Genomic DNA, 17,710 nt, shown 5'->3' on the forward strand with positions numbered 1-17,710 from the left:
TAACCGAATCATTATATTGATATTTCTTTTAGTCTTCAGTATCTTAGAGCAACTAGAAGTAAAAACTTAAAATTGTGGAACTGTAACCCAAACTCTAAAATCTGTTCTACAACTAACTATTGTGCTGTGCTTTGAAATTTACTGCTTTTCTTTTACATATGTTATTTTTTCACAAAAAAAGAAAAAAAGTAATGATAAAACATATATTTCTTCTAGCCTCCTATGTTCTGGATCAGCTAAAAGGAAAAAATCTGAGATGATGACATGGTAGCCTAAGACAAACTCTAGTACCTACCCTGTAACAACTTGTTAAAGAGTACTCTGAAAACTATTGCTTTTTTCTTTCTTTGCTTTGTATATATGCTATATTATACAATTTTAAAAAGTTAAAAAAAAATGCAAAAAAATTTTTTATCGATTCCTGGAACCTGTCTAGGCCAAAAAAAAATTTTTTTAAAACTCAAATTTTTCAGAGATTTAACATTAGTTCTCAATTCTTGAACATTATTATTATTATTGGGTTTAGGCACTTGTCAAATAGCATACAAAAAATATACAACAGCTTCATAAACATTAACAATAATGCATTTTTTTAAATAATAATTAAAAGTTATTTAAATCCAGGAAAAAAATTTAAAACACTTACAGATGTCTGAGACATACTTGACTGTTGTGTGACACTTCCTGTTGGGGATGTAGATGGTCTTCCACTGGACAAGCTTGCCTAAAATAATAAGACCTTTATAATATTTCTGTAAAAACCTTAAGTTAAAACCTTTCTGGTATTGGGACAACACAAAACAATAAAAGCCAAACAGTCTATTACGTACCAATTCACTTTAAGGTCAACATGACTTAAGCTTTGGTCAGATTTTTTTAAAAGAAGAAAAAACTGAATGGTAGAAAGCAAAGGATCCAAAGGCTAATTTCATTTTATTAGCTACACCCACTCTCAGTTTCACTCTGCACGTCTCTCTCATTTTTGAAGCACAAACAATTTATCCTAACCTTATGAAAAAGAAAAACTGACGCTACATCAAGAGCCAGTGGGTTTTAGTTTCCTAACTTGTATCATGAATGCAATGTTATTTAAAATTACATTTCCAAGAAGTAACAGCTGGGGATCCGCTGATAACAGAAATCAGCCTTTTTCAAGTTCATTCAAGTGAGTTCCCAGAAGAATCTGGTGAGAAGATTTAAGATTAAACCTCATATATAGTTTTATTTAAATAGTGCAATAATAATGAAAATCTTTAAAATGTTTAATCATAAAACCATGTTATCAGTAGGAATAATATGAATGGACTTTAGATAGTGCATATACACATTTTTATACAGAAAATTTCTGGAGAGATACATATTGAACTATTATAAGTGGCCACTTCTAACAAATGGGAAACAGTGGTGGGTGTGGAAAAAGAATTCTTTTACTTTATTTATCTCTTATAAACAATTTTGTGCTATTTGATTGTTTAAAATGAGTACAGGTTACAAGATAAAAACTGTATTTTTTTGTTAAAATGCAAATATGACCCATGTGACTGAATATTCACTGTTGTACCTAGAATTTTATATACAAAACTACGTCACTAGCATAGTATTTCTGCAATGTATATAAAAGCAGTGGGGCAGAAGCTAGCAACAGAATAACCTATAAAATATACCCATTATTTTTTTCTGAAGTAACTTCTGTTTGGCAGACTATTAATACATTTCCTTAAGGAAAAATAATCTCAGGACACCTGAGAACTCTGATATAATGACCAATAAATTTACTTCAATAATCATCTGCAGATACTTTAAAACTTTGGCCTCATAAATCCTTAACTGATTTGCCTCACCTGAACAGCTGCAAGACTCTGAAGCTGGGAACTGCTCAAATGCTGCTGCTGAAGAGCTGCAGTGTGCAGCATTAAGTGCTGCTGCTGGGCTGCATACATCTGCTGAAGGTACTGGGCAGCTGAGCTGGGAGGGCGATGCAATGCCTGTTGAATTACCTGTGATAAGTCAATTGAACCAATGTCAAATCATAACCTTCATCTTAACTATAAAATAAAGGATAAAAAAATGTGGCAGATAAGCACACCTTTGTTCATCTGGAATCCCCTACCTGAACACCCTCCTTCCTCCAATCCTCTGCCAGCCTCATTTTGGCTCCACCAAAACTTACCCATCTTTCAAGACTCCCCAGCTTCCTACCACCAACTTCCAAGTTCACCTGTATCTTCCCCAATTCTTTTCTCATTTCCTTAGGTTAAGAGTTATTTCCTCGGAGGGGCCAAGACGGCAGCTTAGCAATGTGCGCGTTTTAGTTCGTCCTCCAGAACAACTACAAATAACCAGAAACAGTACAGAACAGCTCCCGAAGCCACGACCAGACACACAGCGTACCCCAATCTGGACCAGCTGGACCGGCTGTGAGTCTCCGAAACCGTGAGTTCCCCAAGCTGCGGTGGCCGGCACCCGGCGCCCCTCCCCCACAGGTGACTTCCCAGAGGGAAAGGAAAGACACTCTAACAGTAGCAGGAACTGAGTCCAACCAAACACCAATTGTGGCATTAATAAACAAATTCTGACTGCTAAAAGTAGGCCCCCACCTCAGGCAAACCTGGTCAAGGAGGAGGGCACTTATTGGGCTAACCGAAAAACAGGAAAGGGGACAAAATGGAGGTTTTTGTGGCTGTTTCAATGGAGGCTTGGCTGCCTCTGGATTCAGTGGCGGGACTACTCGGGCTGCAGCTGCCCCAGGAATAGGCAGAAACCGAATGCTTTCAGGGCTGTCTCCCGCCTATGCCTTCCCCAGGGGCGGGGTGAAGCCCAACTCAGGTGGAATCCCTCTCTCAAGAAATTCAGAACCCAGGGCTTGGCAATTTGAAGCCATTAAAACCAGCCTACAACCTCTCCTCTGTCTCCACCACGCTCCCAGCAGGGAGAGCCTTCCAAAGTTAAAGGAGCCACATCTTTAGCTAGTGGGACTCGCAGGCAGACAAGCGCCACATACTGGGCAGGATAAGAAAAACAGAACCCAGAGATTTCACAGGAAAGTCTTTAACCTGCTGGGTCTCACCCTCAGGGAAAACTAATGCAGGTGACTCCTTCCCCCTGATAGGAGGCCAGTTTAGTCCAGGAAAACCCGGCTCGAGTCTATAATACCTATGTAGACCCTCCTAAGGGTGGGGAGGGAAAAGGTACCTTACAAGCAGGGCAAGAAACAAGAAAACAAGAACTGAAAAATTATCCTCTGTCAAACAAAACCTAAGCTACAGGCCCAGAAAAAGCTGAACTGAAGGTCAAAGAACAGATAGACAACAAACTCATCTAGCAAGAAAACCCTAGGTAAGATAAGTAAAGCAATCTCCAGCACAAACTAATTAAGGTAATTAAATGTCTAGACACCAGCAAAAAATAACAAATCACACCAGGAAAATTGAAGATATGGCCCAGGCAAAGGAACAAACCAATAGTTCAAATGAGATACAGGAGCTGAAACAATTAATTCAGAATATACAAACAGACATGGAAAACCTCATCAAACACCAAATCAATGAATTGAGGGAGGATATGAAGAAGGCAAGGAATGAACAAAAAGAAGATATGGAAAGTCTGAAAAAACAAATCACGGAACTTATGAGGATGAAAGGTACAGTAGAAGAGATGAAAAAAACAATGGAAATCTACAATGGTAGATTTCAAGAGACAGAGGTTAGGATTAGTGAACTGGAGGCCGGAACATCTGAAATCCGACAAGATACAGAAACTACAGGGAAAAACATGGAAAAAAATGAGCAGGGACTCAGGGAACTGAATGATAATATGAAGCGCACAAATATATATGTTGTGGGTGTCCTAGAAGGAGAAGAGAGGGAAAAGGAGGAGAAAAACTAATGGAAGAAATTATCACTGAAAATTTCCCAACTCTTATGAAAGACCTAAAATTACAGATCCAAGAAGTGCAGCATACCCCAAAGAGAACAGATCCAAATAGACGTTCTTCAAGACACTTACTAGTCAGAATGTCAGAGGTCAAAGAAAAAGAGAGGATCCTGAAAGCAGCAAGAGAAAAGCAATCCATGACATACAAGGGAAACCCAATAAGACGATGTGTAGATTTCTCAGCAGAAACCATGGAGGCGAGAAGACAGTGGGATGATATATTTGAATTACTAAAAGAGAAAAACTGCCAACCAAGAATTCTATATCCAGCAAAATTATCCTTCAAAAATGAGGGAGAAATTAAAACATTTTCAGACAAAACAATCACTGAGAGAATTTGTGACCAAGAGACCAGCTCTGCAAGAAATACTAAAGGGAGCACTAGAGACAGATACAAAAAGGCAGAAGAGAGAGGTGTGGAGAACAGTGTAAAAAGAAGGAAAATTAGATATGACATATAAAATACAGAAGGCAAAATGGTAGAAGAAAGTACTACCCGTAGAGTAATAACACTAAATGTTAATGGACTGAACTCCCCAATCAAAAGACACAGACTGGCGGGATGGATTAAAAAACAGGATCCTTCTATATGTTGTCTACAGGAAACACATCTTAGACCCAAAGGTAAACATAGGTTGAAAGTGAAAGGTTGGGAAAAGATATTCCATGCAAATAACAACCAGAAAAGAGCAGGAATAGCTATACTAATAGCCAACAAATTAGACTTCAAATGTAAAACAGTTAAAAGAGACAAAGAAGGATACTATCTACTAATAAAAGGAAAAATTCAACAAGAAGACATAACAATCATAAATATTTAGGCACAGAACCAGAATGCCCCAAAGTACATGAGGCAAACACTGTAAAGGGAAATAGACACATCTACCATAATAGCTGGAGACTTCAATTCCCCGCTCTCATCAATGGACAGAACATCTAGACAGAGGATCAATAAAGAAACAGAGAATTTGAATATTACAATAAATGAGCTAGACTTAACAGACATTTATAGGACATTACACCCCACAACAGCAGGATACACCTTTTTCTCAAGTGCTCATGGATCATTCTCAAAGATAGACCATATGCTGGGTCACAAAGCAAGTCTTAACAAATTTAAAAAGATTGAAATCATACACAACACTTTCTCGGATCATAAAGTAATGAGGTTGGAAATCAATAACAGGCAGAGCGCCAGAAAATTCACAAATATGTGGAGGCTCAACAACACACTCTTAAACAACGAGTGGGTCAAGGAAGAAATTACAAGAGAAATCAGTAAATATCTTGAGGCAAATGAAAATGAAAACACAACATATCAAAACTTATGGGACGCAGCAAAGGCAGTGCTAAGAGGGAAATTTATTGCCCTAAATGCCTATATCAAAAAAGAAGAAAGGGCAAAAATTCGGGAATTAACTGTCCACTTGGAAGAACTGGAGAAAGAACAGCAAACTAACCCCAAAGCAAGTAAAAGGAAAGAAATAACAAAGATTAGAGCAGAAATAAATGAAATTGAGAACATGAAAACAATAGAGAAAATCAATAAAACCAGAAGTTGGTTCTATGAGAAAATCAATAAGATTGATGGGCCCTTAGCAAGACTGACAAAAAAGAAGAAGAGAGAGGACGCAAATAAATAAGATCAGAAATGGAAGAGGAGACATAACCACTGACCTCACAGAAATAAAGGAGGTAATAACAGGATACTATGAACAACTTTATGCTAATAAATACAACAATGTAGATGAAATGGACAACTTCCTAGAAAGGCATGAACAACCAACTTTGACTCAAGAAGAAATAGATGACCTCAACAAACCAATCACAAGTAAAGAAATTGAATCAGTCATTCAAAAGCTTCCCAAAAAGAAAAGTCCAGGACCAGACGGCTTCACATGTGAATTCTACCAAACATTCCAGAAAGAATTAGTACCAACCCTGCTCAAACTCTTCAAAAAAACTGAAGTGGAGGGAAAGCAACCTAATTTATTCTATGAAGCCAACATCACCCTCATACCAAAACCAGGCAAAGATATTACAAAAAACAGAAAACTACAGACCAATCTCTCTAAGGAATATAGATGCAAAAATCCTCAACAAAATTCTAGCAAATCAAATCCAGCAACACATTAAAAGAATTATACATCATGACCAAGTAGGATTTATCCCAGGTATGCAAGGATGGTTCAACATAAGAAAATCAATTAATGTAAAAAATGCAGCAGTTAAAAATGTCATCAAGTTTACTACCCTATTTCTCTCCTAGTTATCACTAAATTTCACTAATTTGTACAAATTAAAGTTACCCAGTACAGACAATTTAAAAAAATGTCAAACAGCATTTGAAAAGAGCTTCAATCTCAATATAATCAAAACTTAAAAATTAAAACAAGATACTATTTTCCAACTTTCAGATGCATAGAGATTTAAAAGAATACTGTTACTAACTGAGTAACAGATACTATCACTATTATTAAGAATATAAAATGGTATAACCTTTCTAGATACAACTTGGTAGAATTCACAGCTTAACGTGGAGAGGAATAGTTTTACCATGCAGCCATTAGAAACTGCAATGCAGATCAGCATTATCCAATATGGTAGCCACTAGTCACACATGGAGTACTTAGAATGTGGCTACTGCAGAACTGAATTTTAAAATTTAATTTAAACGTAAATAGACACATGTAGCTAGTGGCTACTACATAAGACAGCAAAGATACAGATACATACTTAATAACAGTAAAATGTTCCCAAATATATCACTAGGTGAAAAAAGCATATTACTAAGCAGTATATAAAGTAAGATTTCATTTTTATATGAAAATATCTAGAAAAATATTTGGGAAAACATTAAAAGACTACCTATGGAAAAAAAAAAATCCAGCCAATGTAAGGATGGATTAAAGGTGATTTTTCCCTCTGGTTTGTACCTTTTTATGGCAGTTTAAAAAATCTTAAAATAGGTAGGCTGGTTTGCACTTTTCTATGGCAGTCTGAAAATCTTAAAATAGGTAGGCATTCATATAAAACTATAAGCTATTTCTTTTTTTAATTACTAAATAATTACTTTTAAATGTTTCCACGTTTTCATATTTAAAAAATTTCAACATAGAACAAAACTATTCTTACTAAAGAAGTATTACCAAAGGGGTAATTACTGTAAATATTAGTAAAACGTAAAATCTGAGCCTGAAACTTCATAATAGATTTTTATTTTCTAAAAAAGCAAGCATTTTATTAAAAACAGAACAAAATCTTATATCTGTCCAAAAGGTAAATCAGATTATTTCAGTCCTTTGCAACCACATCCCAAAGTCACATCATGCCCAACTGAGACTCTGACAAAACAAAGAACCCTAAGCTCAGTATCAAACAAAAAAATCCTGGTAAATTTTCAAAGAGTTAAGGGAGTAATAGAGCCATAACCATGCAGCTTGAGGGTCTAAGACAAAACATCTTGAACCACAAGGCCATGAAACCCTGAATCCAAATTCCAAAAATTCTTGTTTTCCTTATTTTCATGCCTTCCCATCTCAGCTCTGCAACTATAGATTGCTATACTTACTAAAAATTCCTGTCACAAAATCAATGCAGGCAATTGACCCCTACTTGGAATCAGCATTAAGTGATTTAGCATTACAACAATGTCTTTTTGATCAGACAGAAATAACAAACGAATCATCTATTTGATGCATTATTGTCAGCTATCGTTTTCATACTATCCAACACTCTACTTTCTGGAGAGATACTCCTTATTTAAGTACAAGTTATAGGTATCACACATTGTTCCTCTAGAACAAGGAGGGAAAAGAGAATTCACAGTACTGACAAAGAAAGCTGAAAGATTAAAGTACTTAAGCACTTCAATAAATACTGGTTTTGGTAGCATTTAAGGGGAAGCAATTCTGTGAACTCATAGGAACTAAAGTTAGTGCTTGTGCGGTTTGAAAGGATGTATGTACCCTAGAAAAGTCATGTTATAATCCTAATTCTATTTTGTAAAGGCAGCCGCTTCTTCCAATCACTATTCAGCACTGTATGTTTGAAACTGTAATTAGATCATCTCCCTGGAGACGAGATTTAATCAAGAGTGGTTGCTAAACTGGAGGCATGTCTCCATCCATTTGGGTGGGTCTTGATTAGTTTCTGAAGTCCCATAAAAGAGGAAACATTTTGGAGAATGAGAGAGATTCAGAGAGAGCAGAGCAGAACAGTATAGCCATGAGAAGCAGACTCTACCAGCCAGGGACCTTTGGAGATAAAGAAGGAAAATGCCTCCCAGGGAGCTTCATGAAACAGGAAGGCAGAAGAAGCTAGCAGATGATGACGTGTTCACCATGTCCCTTTCCAGATGAGAGAGAAACCCTGACTGTGTTCACCATGTGCCCTTCCACTTAAGAGAAACTCTGAACTTCATCGGCCTTCTTGAATCAAGGTATCTTTCCCTGGATGCTTTAGATTGGACATTTCTATAGAATTGATTTAACTGGGACATTTTCTCAACCTTAGAACTGTAAACTAACAACCTATTAAATTCCCCTTTTTAAAAGCTATTCCGTTTCTGGTATATTGCATTCCAGCAGCTGGCAAACTAAAACAGTGCTATTTGTGAGATATATCTATGCATCTTCATTAAGGCTTTCTGTTTTTTTTTTTTAACACATCATGCTTAAGTAAAATCCAGAAAACAAAATGACATATTAAAATATCACCTCAGGGGGGCATAAATGAAATCACAAAGAAAGACAGATGATAAAGATTGAGATGGTATAATCTAGGAATGCCTAGAGTGTATAATGATAGCGACTACATGCACAAATTTAAAAAATGTTTTTGCATGAGGAAGAACAAAAGAATGTCATTATTGCAGTGTGCTGAAAATAGATGGTAATTAATATTTAAAAATTTCAACCCATGTGTGAGACTAAAGCAAAAAATGTTATTTGGTACAAATTCATATTGTGACTAGTGCATCTCCTAATATAACTTATGTAGATAGTTGGTTGAACACCTTAAGTACATGGAACTTTGGGTAAGACATGAAATTTTGTTGGTTTGTCCAGGTGATGCCCTGATGAATCCCAGAGTGATTCGATCAGGGAGTGGAAAAGTATTTGCAAAGTCCCCTTCAGGGAATGGTGAGAATGGGGGAAATCTCAACTTCCCTAAGTTGAATTCTTGATATTCTCACAAGCAGTGTGGACAACCAAAGCTATAGGCTGAGCCCCCAGTCTTGGGGTTTGTTCATATGAAACTTAACCCCACAGGGGATAGGTCAAACCTAATTAAAATTAGGCCTAAGAGTCACCCCCAACAGAACCTCTTTTGTTGCTCAGATGTGGCCTCTCTCTCCAGCCAACACAGCAGGCAAACTCACCACCCTCCCCGTCTACGTGGGACATGACTCCCAGGGGTGTGAATCTTCTTGGCAATGTGGGACAGAAATCCCAGGATGAGCTGAAATTCAGCATCAAGGGATTGAGAAAAACTCTAGAATGAGCTGAGACTCAGCATCAAGGGATTGAGAAAACCTTCTCGACCAAAAGGGGGAAGAATGAAATGACACAAAATGTCAACGGCTGAGAGATTCCAGAGTGGAGAGGTTATCCTGGAGGTTATTCTTACACATTAAGTAGATATCACCTTGTTATTCAAGATGTAGTGGAAAGGCTGGAGGGAACTGCCTGAAAATGTAGAGCTGTGTTTCAGTAGCCATGGTTTCCTGAGGATGACTGAATAATGACAGAGCTTTCACAATGTGACTGTGTGATTGTGAAAACCTCGTGTCTGATGCTTCTTTTATCTACCTTATCAACAGATGAATAAAGCCTAAGGATTAAAAATAAATAAATAATGGGGGAACAACTGTTAAAGTAAAGCACCAAGGGACTGAGAAAACCTCGACCAAAAGAGGGAAGAGTGAAATGAGACAAAGTGTCAATGGTTGAGAGATTTCAAACAGAGTCGAGAGGTTATCCTGGAGGTTATTCTTACGCATTAAGTAGATACTACCTTGTTATCCAAGATGTAATGGAGAGGCTGAAGGGAACTGCCTGAAAACGTAGAGCTATGTTCCAGTAGCCATGTTTCTTGATGATGATTGTATAATGATACAGCTTTTACAATGTGACTTTGTGACTGTGAAAACCTTGTGTCTGATACTACTTTTATCTACCTTGTCGACAAATGAGTAGAATAAATGGAATAAAAATAAATAATAGGGGGAGCAAATGTTAAAATAAATTATTTGAAATGCTAGTGATCAATGAAAGGAGGGTAAGGGATATGGTATGAAATTTTTTTTTCTGTTTTCGTTTTATTTTTCTGTTATCTTTTTATTTCTTTTTTTTAATTCATGCAAACGTTCTGGGAAATGATCATGATGATGAATATGCAACTATGCGATGATATTGTGAATTGCTGAGTGTATGTGTAGAGCGGAATGTTTGTATTTCTTTCTTGTAATTTTTTTTAATTAATAAAAAATTAAAAAACAAAACAAAACCAAAAAAAAAAGATCACTTCAGGATGCATGGGTGGTTCAGTGGTAGAATGCTCGCCTTCCATGCTGGAGACCCAGTTCAATTCCCAGATCATGTATACCCACCCCGCCAAAAAAAAAAAAAAAAATATATATATATATATATATATATATATAATATATATATATATATATATATATAATATATATATATATATATCACTTCATCTGTATGCTCAGAGATCTAGATATTCTTTGCTATATTCCTTGACCCAGAGAGAGGTGAAGAACACTAAAATCACATCCTGATTCCTGACTGAATTTCTGTTGAACTAGCTGAGTCTCTAACAGTACTGGTTCCATGCCACGGTAACTTCAGAAAACTAAAACCTAAAGCACAGAATAGTGAAACAGCCATCATTCTGGGATATCTACCCTAGAAACAGTTGGGGCAGGGCTGATATGGCAGATAGGAACCGTTTTTAGGGTTCAACACAATTACGAAGATTCTAAAGACAGAAGGCAGGTATAAAGAAAAAATAACGCATAGCGTGCTTAAGGCACAAACTGTGGAGTTACAGAACCTAACAGTTTTGAGTTTAAGAAAGTTACTTGCCCATTGAAAACATCATTTTCCTATCTGTAAAATAAAGATAATAATAGTATCTACTTCACAGAGGTGTGGTGAGGGTTAAATAAAATAATCCATGTCAAGCACTTATGAAATCCTTGGCACATAGCAATTGCTCAATAAATATTAGTTGTTATTATTTTCTGGCTATCTATTGCATGCCCTACACAGTTCTAGATACTTCATTTAATCCTATAACAACTAATGAAGTAGGTGGTTTCATCTGCATTTTTAGTTTCCCAAGGAGATTATACCTCTCACCAAAGGCTACATAGCTATTAATGATAACAAAAACGGAATTCGAACAAAGGACATATCAGACTGCAATGCTCATGCCCTTTCTACAATATCATATTGCCTCAACTTCCATTATTATAAAGGTTAACTAAATAAAACGTTATTTTCTCAACTAAATGAAAAGCCTAAGACTTTTCCTAATTAAACACTTCGTTCCCTTCCCCCCAGTACCTAAGAGCTTTAGAAATGATCTTCCTGCTTAGGGTTCGCAAGCCACCTAGGTTTAAAATGAACCCAACATATCTACGGACCTGAAGAGATCTCCCTCAGCCTATATTTGGGTTCAAATGTGTGTTCCAAAAATAGTCCAGAAAAATCTAGAGCCATTCTGGATTTGGAGCTCTATGCTGATTGTCTCCATATTGTAACAGCACCTAGAGACCTTCCAGTTTTAATTTTCCTGACACACAGTCATAAAAAGTACACCCTGAAAAATGTAAACCCTGTCAACAGCACGAATATTAAATAGCTTTTCTGATTATTTCAAATATTAACAATTCTTCCAACTGTACTTTTGACGATATAATACATGTGTCTGGCTTAAAAAATGTGGTATCCTAAATCTTGGCCTATCCATTATAGCTTAAATACCTGTACAGCATGTCGATCTGAGCCACTGTAGACAGAGATCTGTGGTTGCTGCATCCGCGACGAGGAAGTGGTGATGGTAGTGGTGGTAGTACTACTGGTTGTTGTTGACACAGAAGATGTTCCAGAATTTGGTTCACTATCCATAGTTGTACTGTGGTCTGTAAATCTGGCAGATAACACAAAGGGTTTATACTGGTAAAAGCCTTATCTTGTGAGCTTTTAAGAATATCTAATTATTCCAAAGAAATAATCAGCAATATTCTAAATTTCTAGGTCCTCATAAAATACAGATAGCACGCAATCACCATAAACACTTAGAAAGGAAAAGCACTTCACACGCATACAACATATTTAATAGTCAATACCTAATAAGTTTGAATTCAAATGGTTCCGGATATATTACCTCAGTAAAGCTTGGCCTAAAGTTTACCTTTGCATTACTGAATAAGTTTGAAACCTATTCAGGAGATGAGAGAATTTTAAAGAACCCAGGAAAATAAAAAATGTAAACAAAATCAAAGTAATTTGAAACATTCCTTTACATTCTTTTGACCATACTAATTAACAAAACTAAAATCATTCATAACTATACATTAAGATGGAACACTTAAGGACTTGTTTTAACTAGTTTAGCTTTGGTTACCGTATATACTTTGCCTGAAAAATAAGTTCTACATTTTTTATTAATTCACACTGGCTTTTCCCTAATTTATCTACAAAACTGTCCTTACTACATCTAATATCTCTAAGTTACACATATAAACAGATTACTCAGACTGGGGAAACAGAAGCAGATGACAACTACCCACATCCTTCCAAAATCTCTTTTTACAAAGAATTACTCCAAATTTTGAAATATTATGTCACTTTCCTCATGTATGCACAATAAAGTATATTTTTCTGATTTTTCTCAGAATGATTTTTCTCTCCAACATTATAATCTTGCTTACTTGTGGTATGGTACAAAATTCTGCTAAATACATAACTATTAAATTCAAACAACATTTCATTTAAAATCAATTCTTGTCTTGATATTGTTAGACATTAGAACTATAGTCGTTCTTACAGGGTCAGATCTGCACTACACTGTTTAAAAGCAAACGAGATTATACTGGTCTTAGCTGACTTTTCTTAAGACTCTTTTCATCCAATAAATAAAATCTGGCCACCTCACAACAGCACCATCAACAAGAATGTAACAAGAAAACTTTCTGTTTCAGGAAGAGACAAAGGAATTTGGTGCTAATTGTATGCGATATTTCCATATGGTGTTTTTTTAAGTACAAATTTTATAGCTCTTTATATCATTAATGTAAACAGTATTCACATGCTCTTCAAGGACACAAATGTAAAAATTCCCCACGTAATATAAGAAAAAGTGAAAGGAAAAATGTGGAGTGGGGGGAGAAGCTGACTCTTCACTTACTTTTTAAAATTAGGAAATTATTTATACATCCTTACACTCCCCTGGCTTGTTTTTTCCAGAGTTTTTCAAGTTGCCTTCTAATCATCAAGTCACAGTATCATGCGGCAACTACTCAACATCATACAGAATTAGCGATGAATAAAATAAAGCTTTTACCAAACTACTGTTTGTCATATGGTGAGATGCAACAAACCAGCTTAAATTCTCGCCCTTTTAGAGTGCTAATCTTCTCAACCATGCCCTCAACTCAAACCTTATTACTCATCAAAAATGGTCGCAAAACAAAACAAATTCTAGGGGCAAGTCTAGACAAATATCGGTGTGCTGAACCAAACCATCGCATTGCATCTGGAGGCCTGGCACAAAAGAACAATTTTGGCAACTCCACTGTCTATGCATAGTGATGCCTGCAAAATATGGTCAGTAGTTCTAGTGCAGAAGAGGCCTACTCAGGAAGCAGTAAGTTTCGGAGTCAAACTAAGCATACCATCACACGGCCACACAAGAATGTGGCCCTAGAGGAAAAGCTCTCTTCTTCCAGGGTGTCCTCAGCCTCACCAGACACCCTGCGGCCCCCGCCACTCTGAGACACCTTCTCCACACCTCCAAAGGGAAGGCGGGGGGACAGCCCCACGTCTCGCTTCCTCAGGCTGAGGAGAAGTGGGGTGACGCCAGCGAGGGAAGGAGGCCTGGCAGTGCCCGCCTTGCCTTGCCCTGCCCAGCCTCCGCGGGCCTCGGGTCCCGGCAGCGCTAACAACGCTGCCCGCGGGGCCCGCTGGCAACGATGACAGCGCCTGAGGCGCCCACCTAGACTCATCTCCCGGAAGATACCAGCAGCCCGGGTCCCAGGGGTGACACTGCACGTTAGGTCCTACCGATTGGGGTCAGACTGTGGAAGGAGCGCTCCCGCCTGGAGAGTAACTGGACGCCTACTGTTCGCTCCGCCCCCTCCCCCCCCACGGGCCCAGAGGGCCCCTCCGCGGTAAGGACGCTCTTGGAGCTCCTTTTCCCCGGAATGCCCGCGAAACACCCTGAACTCTCCCCACAGGGGGACGTGTCGCTGCCCCCACTCGCCCCCAGGTTACGACATCAGTCACCAACAAGTCACTCACTCCGCTTCCGCCATCTTCTCTCCTCCATCACTAACCCGGGCTGCGCATGCGCCCCCTTAGCCGCGGGCGCAGGGGCGGGGTCGCACCAGCCCGGGCCCCCTGGTCACGTGGGGGCCTCACTTTCCAATCCCCCCCTCCCGGCTGGGCCCTTGCGCGCGCTGCTGAATGACCAGATTTCCCTAATTCAGATATCCATTTCTCTTCTCCGTGGCTCTATCCTCTCCCGGGCCTTCTTCCTCTTGGGGAGGGGTCTGTAACCAAGTGTGAAAAGTTCTGCTAAACTGTTCAATTAAAATTTAGAACAGCTAAAATACACCAAAGCTCTTTCAACCGCGAAGAATGCAACCCAGGAGGATTGGCTGCTGTGGTTTGAGAGAAAAAGAAAGTGCCTTGGTAGCTGCGGGGCTGATTACCTGGGGCTCATTGGCTTTCGGGGCCCTGAACCGGCAGTCCCTGTCTCGAGCTTTCAAAGGTTGTGGCCCAGATGCCAATAAGGTGATGTTGGAGGAGTCAAACACGCCTTTAGCGGCCATCTCGCGCCCTCGCCTACCCTCTTACCCCCACCCCCTTCTTCTGTTTTGTGTGCCAGGGCTTCAGCCTGTTTCCTCTCCACAGCCAGGGTTACACATTAGGTCTAACGAAAAGACCTCACCTGAACTTAAACCTGGAAACTGGGGGCAAGCAGCCCCAGATGCTTATCAGGGCAGGAAAGTCTTAGTGGCAGGGCTCCCTCACCCTAGAGTGGACACATGCACTCACTCAGATGGCACAGGGTCTCTCTTCTCCCGTGGAGAGTGGGGCTGCAGAGCTGCCACCCACCGACCTCACCTCACCAAGTTGCCTCCCCGCCCCCCCACCCCCCGCAAGCCAGACAATGATGGGACCTCTTCCCCTGCTCTTTTGTACGCTGTGTGCTGTGGAATAGTTTCACTGCTGAAGATTGCTCTTGTTCCTGAGCCTGCGTTCCCATAGACAGACGGACTCACCTGTGCACAGGTGGGGGAGAAGGAATCATCCTGATACCCTAAGACTGTCATTCATGTTCCTGACGTGAATTTACTTAGTGCTTAAGAAGAGAGGGCCAATTTAGATATTACAGGGACCAAGCCTGAAAGGTCACCAGTTTGCCACGTGTGGTCTACTACATGCCAGCTACTCCAAGGTGGGATAAGATAAACATGTAAAAATGAGTAAAACAGTCCTGGACTTCCAGTTTGTACACAATATAATGAATGTTCTGAAATAGATCCATTAAGTGCTTTGGAAATCTTAAGTTCAAGGAATAATAAATCTTTACTATCCTTCACAGAAAAGAGCATAGTGACTATAAATGATGGCTTTCTTACTTTTGCATCTCTTAAGAAGATGGAGTCATATTAATTTCAAGAACTGGGAAATGAGGTTAATAGCCATCTTAAAGTAACGTGGTCTAATGAAAAGTGTACCTACCCTTAGACATCCTATGTTTCAGAATCTGTCTAGGGGAGGGAAAAGCAACTCTTATGGAAGCTTTAATTGTCCCTTTATCTCCTTTCCCTATCTAATAACGTTGTGTTCTTTACCTATATTTTCCCATCTAACACTGCCCTTCCTGCTACTTCTGGGAAAATTCACTGAGAAAGTCCCGTTTGAAAAGTCCCTGTAGATGGTTAAAAATAAGATATTACTACTTTTCCTTTCATTTTTGACTTAATGATATGATGATATTTCCACTCTCAAGAATCACCTCTCCATTATTGTTGCTGAAACTAGTTTTTTTTCTTTGCATGATCAGGCATCAGGAATCGAACCCTGGTCTCTGGCACAACAGGCAAGAAATCTGCCACTGAGCCACCATTGCACCACCCTGAAACTATTTTGTTTACATTTAAAATAACTTGTATCTTGTAAATCATTACGTTTCTTGACTTACTACATATGCATACACATTCACAAATATAAAGTCTCCTTCCTTTGGATAGTCAAACTAAATTACAAGTGAAACAAATCTCAATTTTGATAAGACTGCACATCTTTTCTAATCCTAAAACAGTTGTCATTATATCTTGGATGATGGTATCGTAGCCCATGAAAAACTCTGGGATCTGTCCTATAACTACTTATTGAAGAGAGCTTTGAAAGCTATTGCTTTTTTTTTCTTTATTTGCTTTGTATATATATTAAACAATAAAAAAAAGTGGTCATTATAGCCTCAGTCTTTAAGTAGATCTGAAACTCTCAAATGGAGTTCATTCTTTTTTGTCTTTAGTTTTTTATTGTAGAAGTATATATATGGCTCAAAATGTCCCATTTTAACTCCTTTCAAGTGTAAAATTCAGTTGTATTAATTATATCAACAATAATTATTGTGTTTCCATCACAAATATGCATGACCCCAATTTTGTCATCACTTCAAACAAAAACTCTGCACTCATTAAGTAATGATGCTCTTTTCCCTCCTCTCCACCTCTGGCCTCTGGAAATCTATGATCTACTATATGTTTCTAGAAATTTTCTAGGCCAGGTATTTCATATAAATGAGATCATAAAATGAGGTTGGACCCCAACCTCACACCATATACAAAAATGAACACTAAATGGATCAAGAACCTAAACATAAGAGCTAAAACCATAAAATCCCAAGAAACAAAACATAAAAGAAACTTCATAACCTTGAATTTGGTAGTGATTTCTTAGCTATGACGTCAAAAGCACATGCCACAAAATAAAAAAATAGATAAAATGGACTTCATCAAAATAAAAGCTTTTCTACATCAACAAACACTACTAAGAAAGTGAAAAGACAACCTTCAAAATGGGAGAAAATAATTGCTAACCATTTATCTAATAAGGGCTTAATGAGTGAACTGCAAATTAAAACCACAAGCAGATACTATTTCATGCCCTTTAAGACAGCTAGTATTAAAGAAATAGAAAATAATAAGTGTTGGTGAGGATGCAGAGAATTTGGAACCTTTATATGTTACTGGAGCCATTGTAAAATAGTATAGTCACTGTGAAAATCAGTTTGGCAATTCCTCAGAAAGTTGAAAATAGGATTATCATATGCCCTGGCAATCCCACTTTTTGGTATATACCCGAAAGAATTGAAAGCAGGAACCCAAACAAATATCTGTACACCAATATTTACAGAAGCATTATTTACAATAACCAAAAGGTGGAAGCAACCCAAGCGTTCAACTAATGAATGTGTAAATAAAATGTGGTGTATACGCACAATGGAATATTATTCA

At 38.2% G+C, this 17,710-nt stretch overlaps 1 protein-coding gene across 12 annotated transcripts in view; it reads right to left on the reverse strand.

The window, feature by feature from the left end:
• Nucleotides 1-14,541, reverse strand: part of PHC3 (polyhomeotic homolog 3) — a 153,767-nt gene extending 139,226 nt beyond the window's left edge. For 6 of the 12 annotated variants that reach the window (XM_077161004.1, XM_077161002.1, XM_077161001.1 and 3 more), the window contains exons 1-4: nt 14,478-14,541; nt 11,940-12,105; nt 1,842-1,997; nt 647-724 (exon numbers count right to left, since the gene is read on the reverse strand). In XM_077161004.1, the coding sequence (XP_077017119.1) occupies nt 647-724; nt 1,842-1,997; nt 11,940-12,105; nt 14,478-14,491 (414 nt within the window). In that variant the 5' untranslated portion in view covers nt 14,492-14,541. Of the gene's footprint in view, nt 1-646; nt 725-1,841; nt 1,998-11,939; nt 12,106-13,852; nt 14,022-14,240; nt 14,348-14,477 lie in introns of those variants that run through there. The other 6 variants (XM_077161006.1, XM_077161003.1, XM_077160998.1 and 3 more) reach the window with 4 other exon arrangements.
• Between the last annotated feature and the right edge of the window lie 3,169 nt (nt 14,542-17,710).

This window comes from Tamandua tetradactyla, chromosome 5 (genome assembly GCF_023851605.1).
Source record: "Tamandua tetradactyla isolate mTamTet1 chromosome 5, mTamTet1.pri, whole genome shotgun sequence".
Classification (NCBI taxonomy): domain Eukaryota; kingdom Metazoa; phylum Chordata; class Mammalia; order Pilosa; family Myrmecophagidae; genus Tamandua; species Tamandua tetradactyla.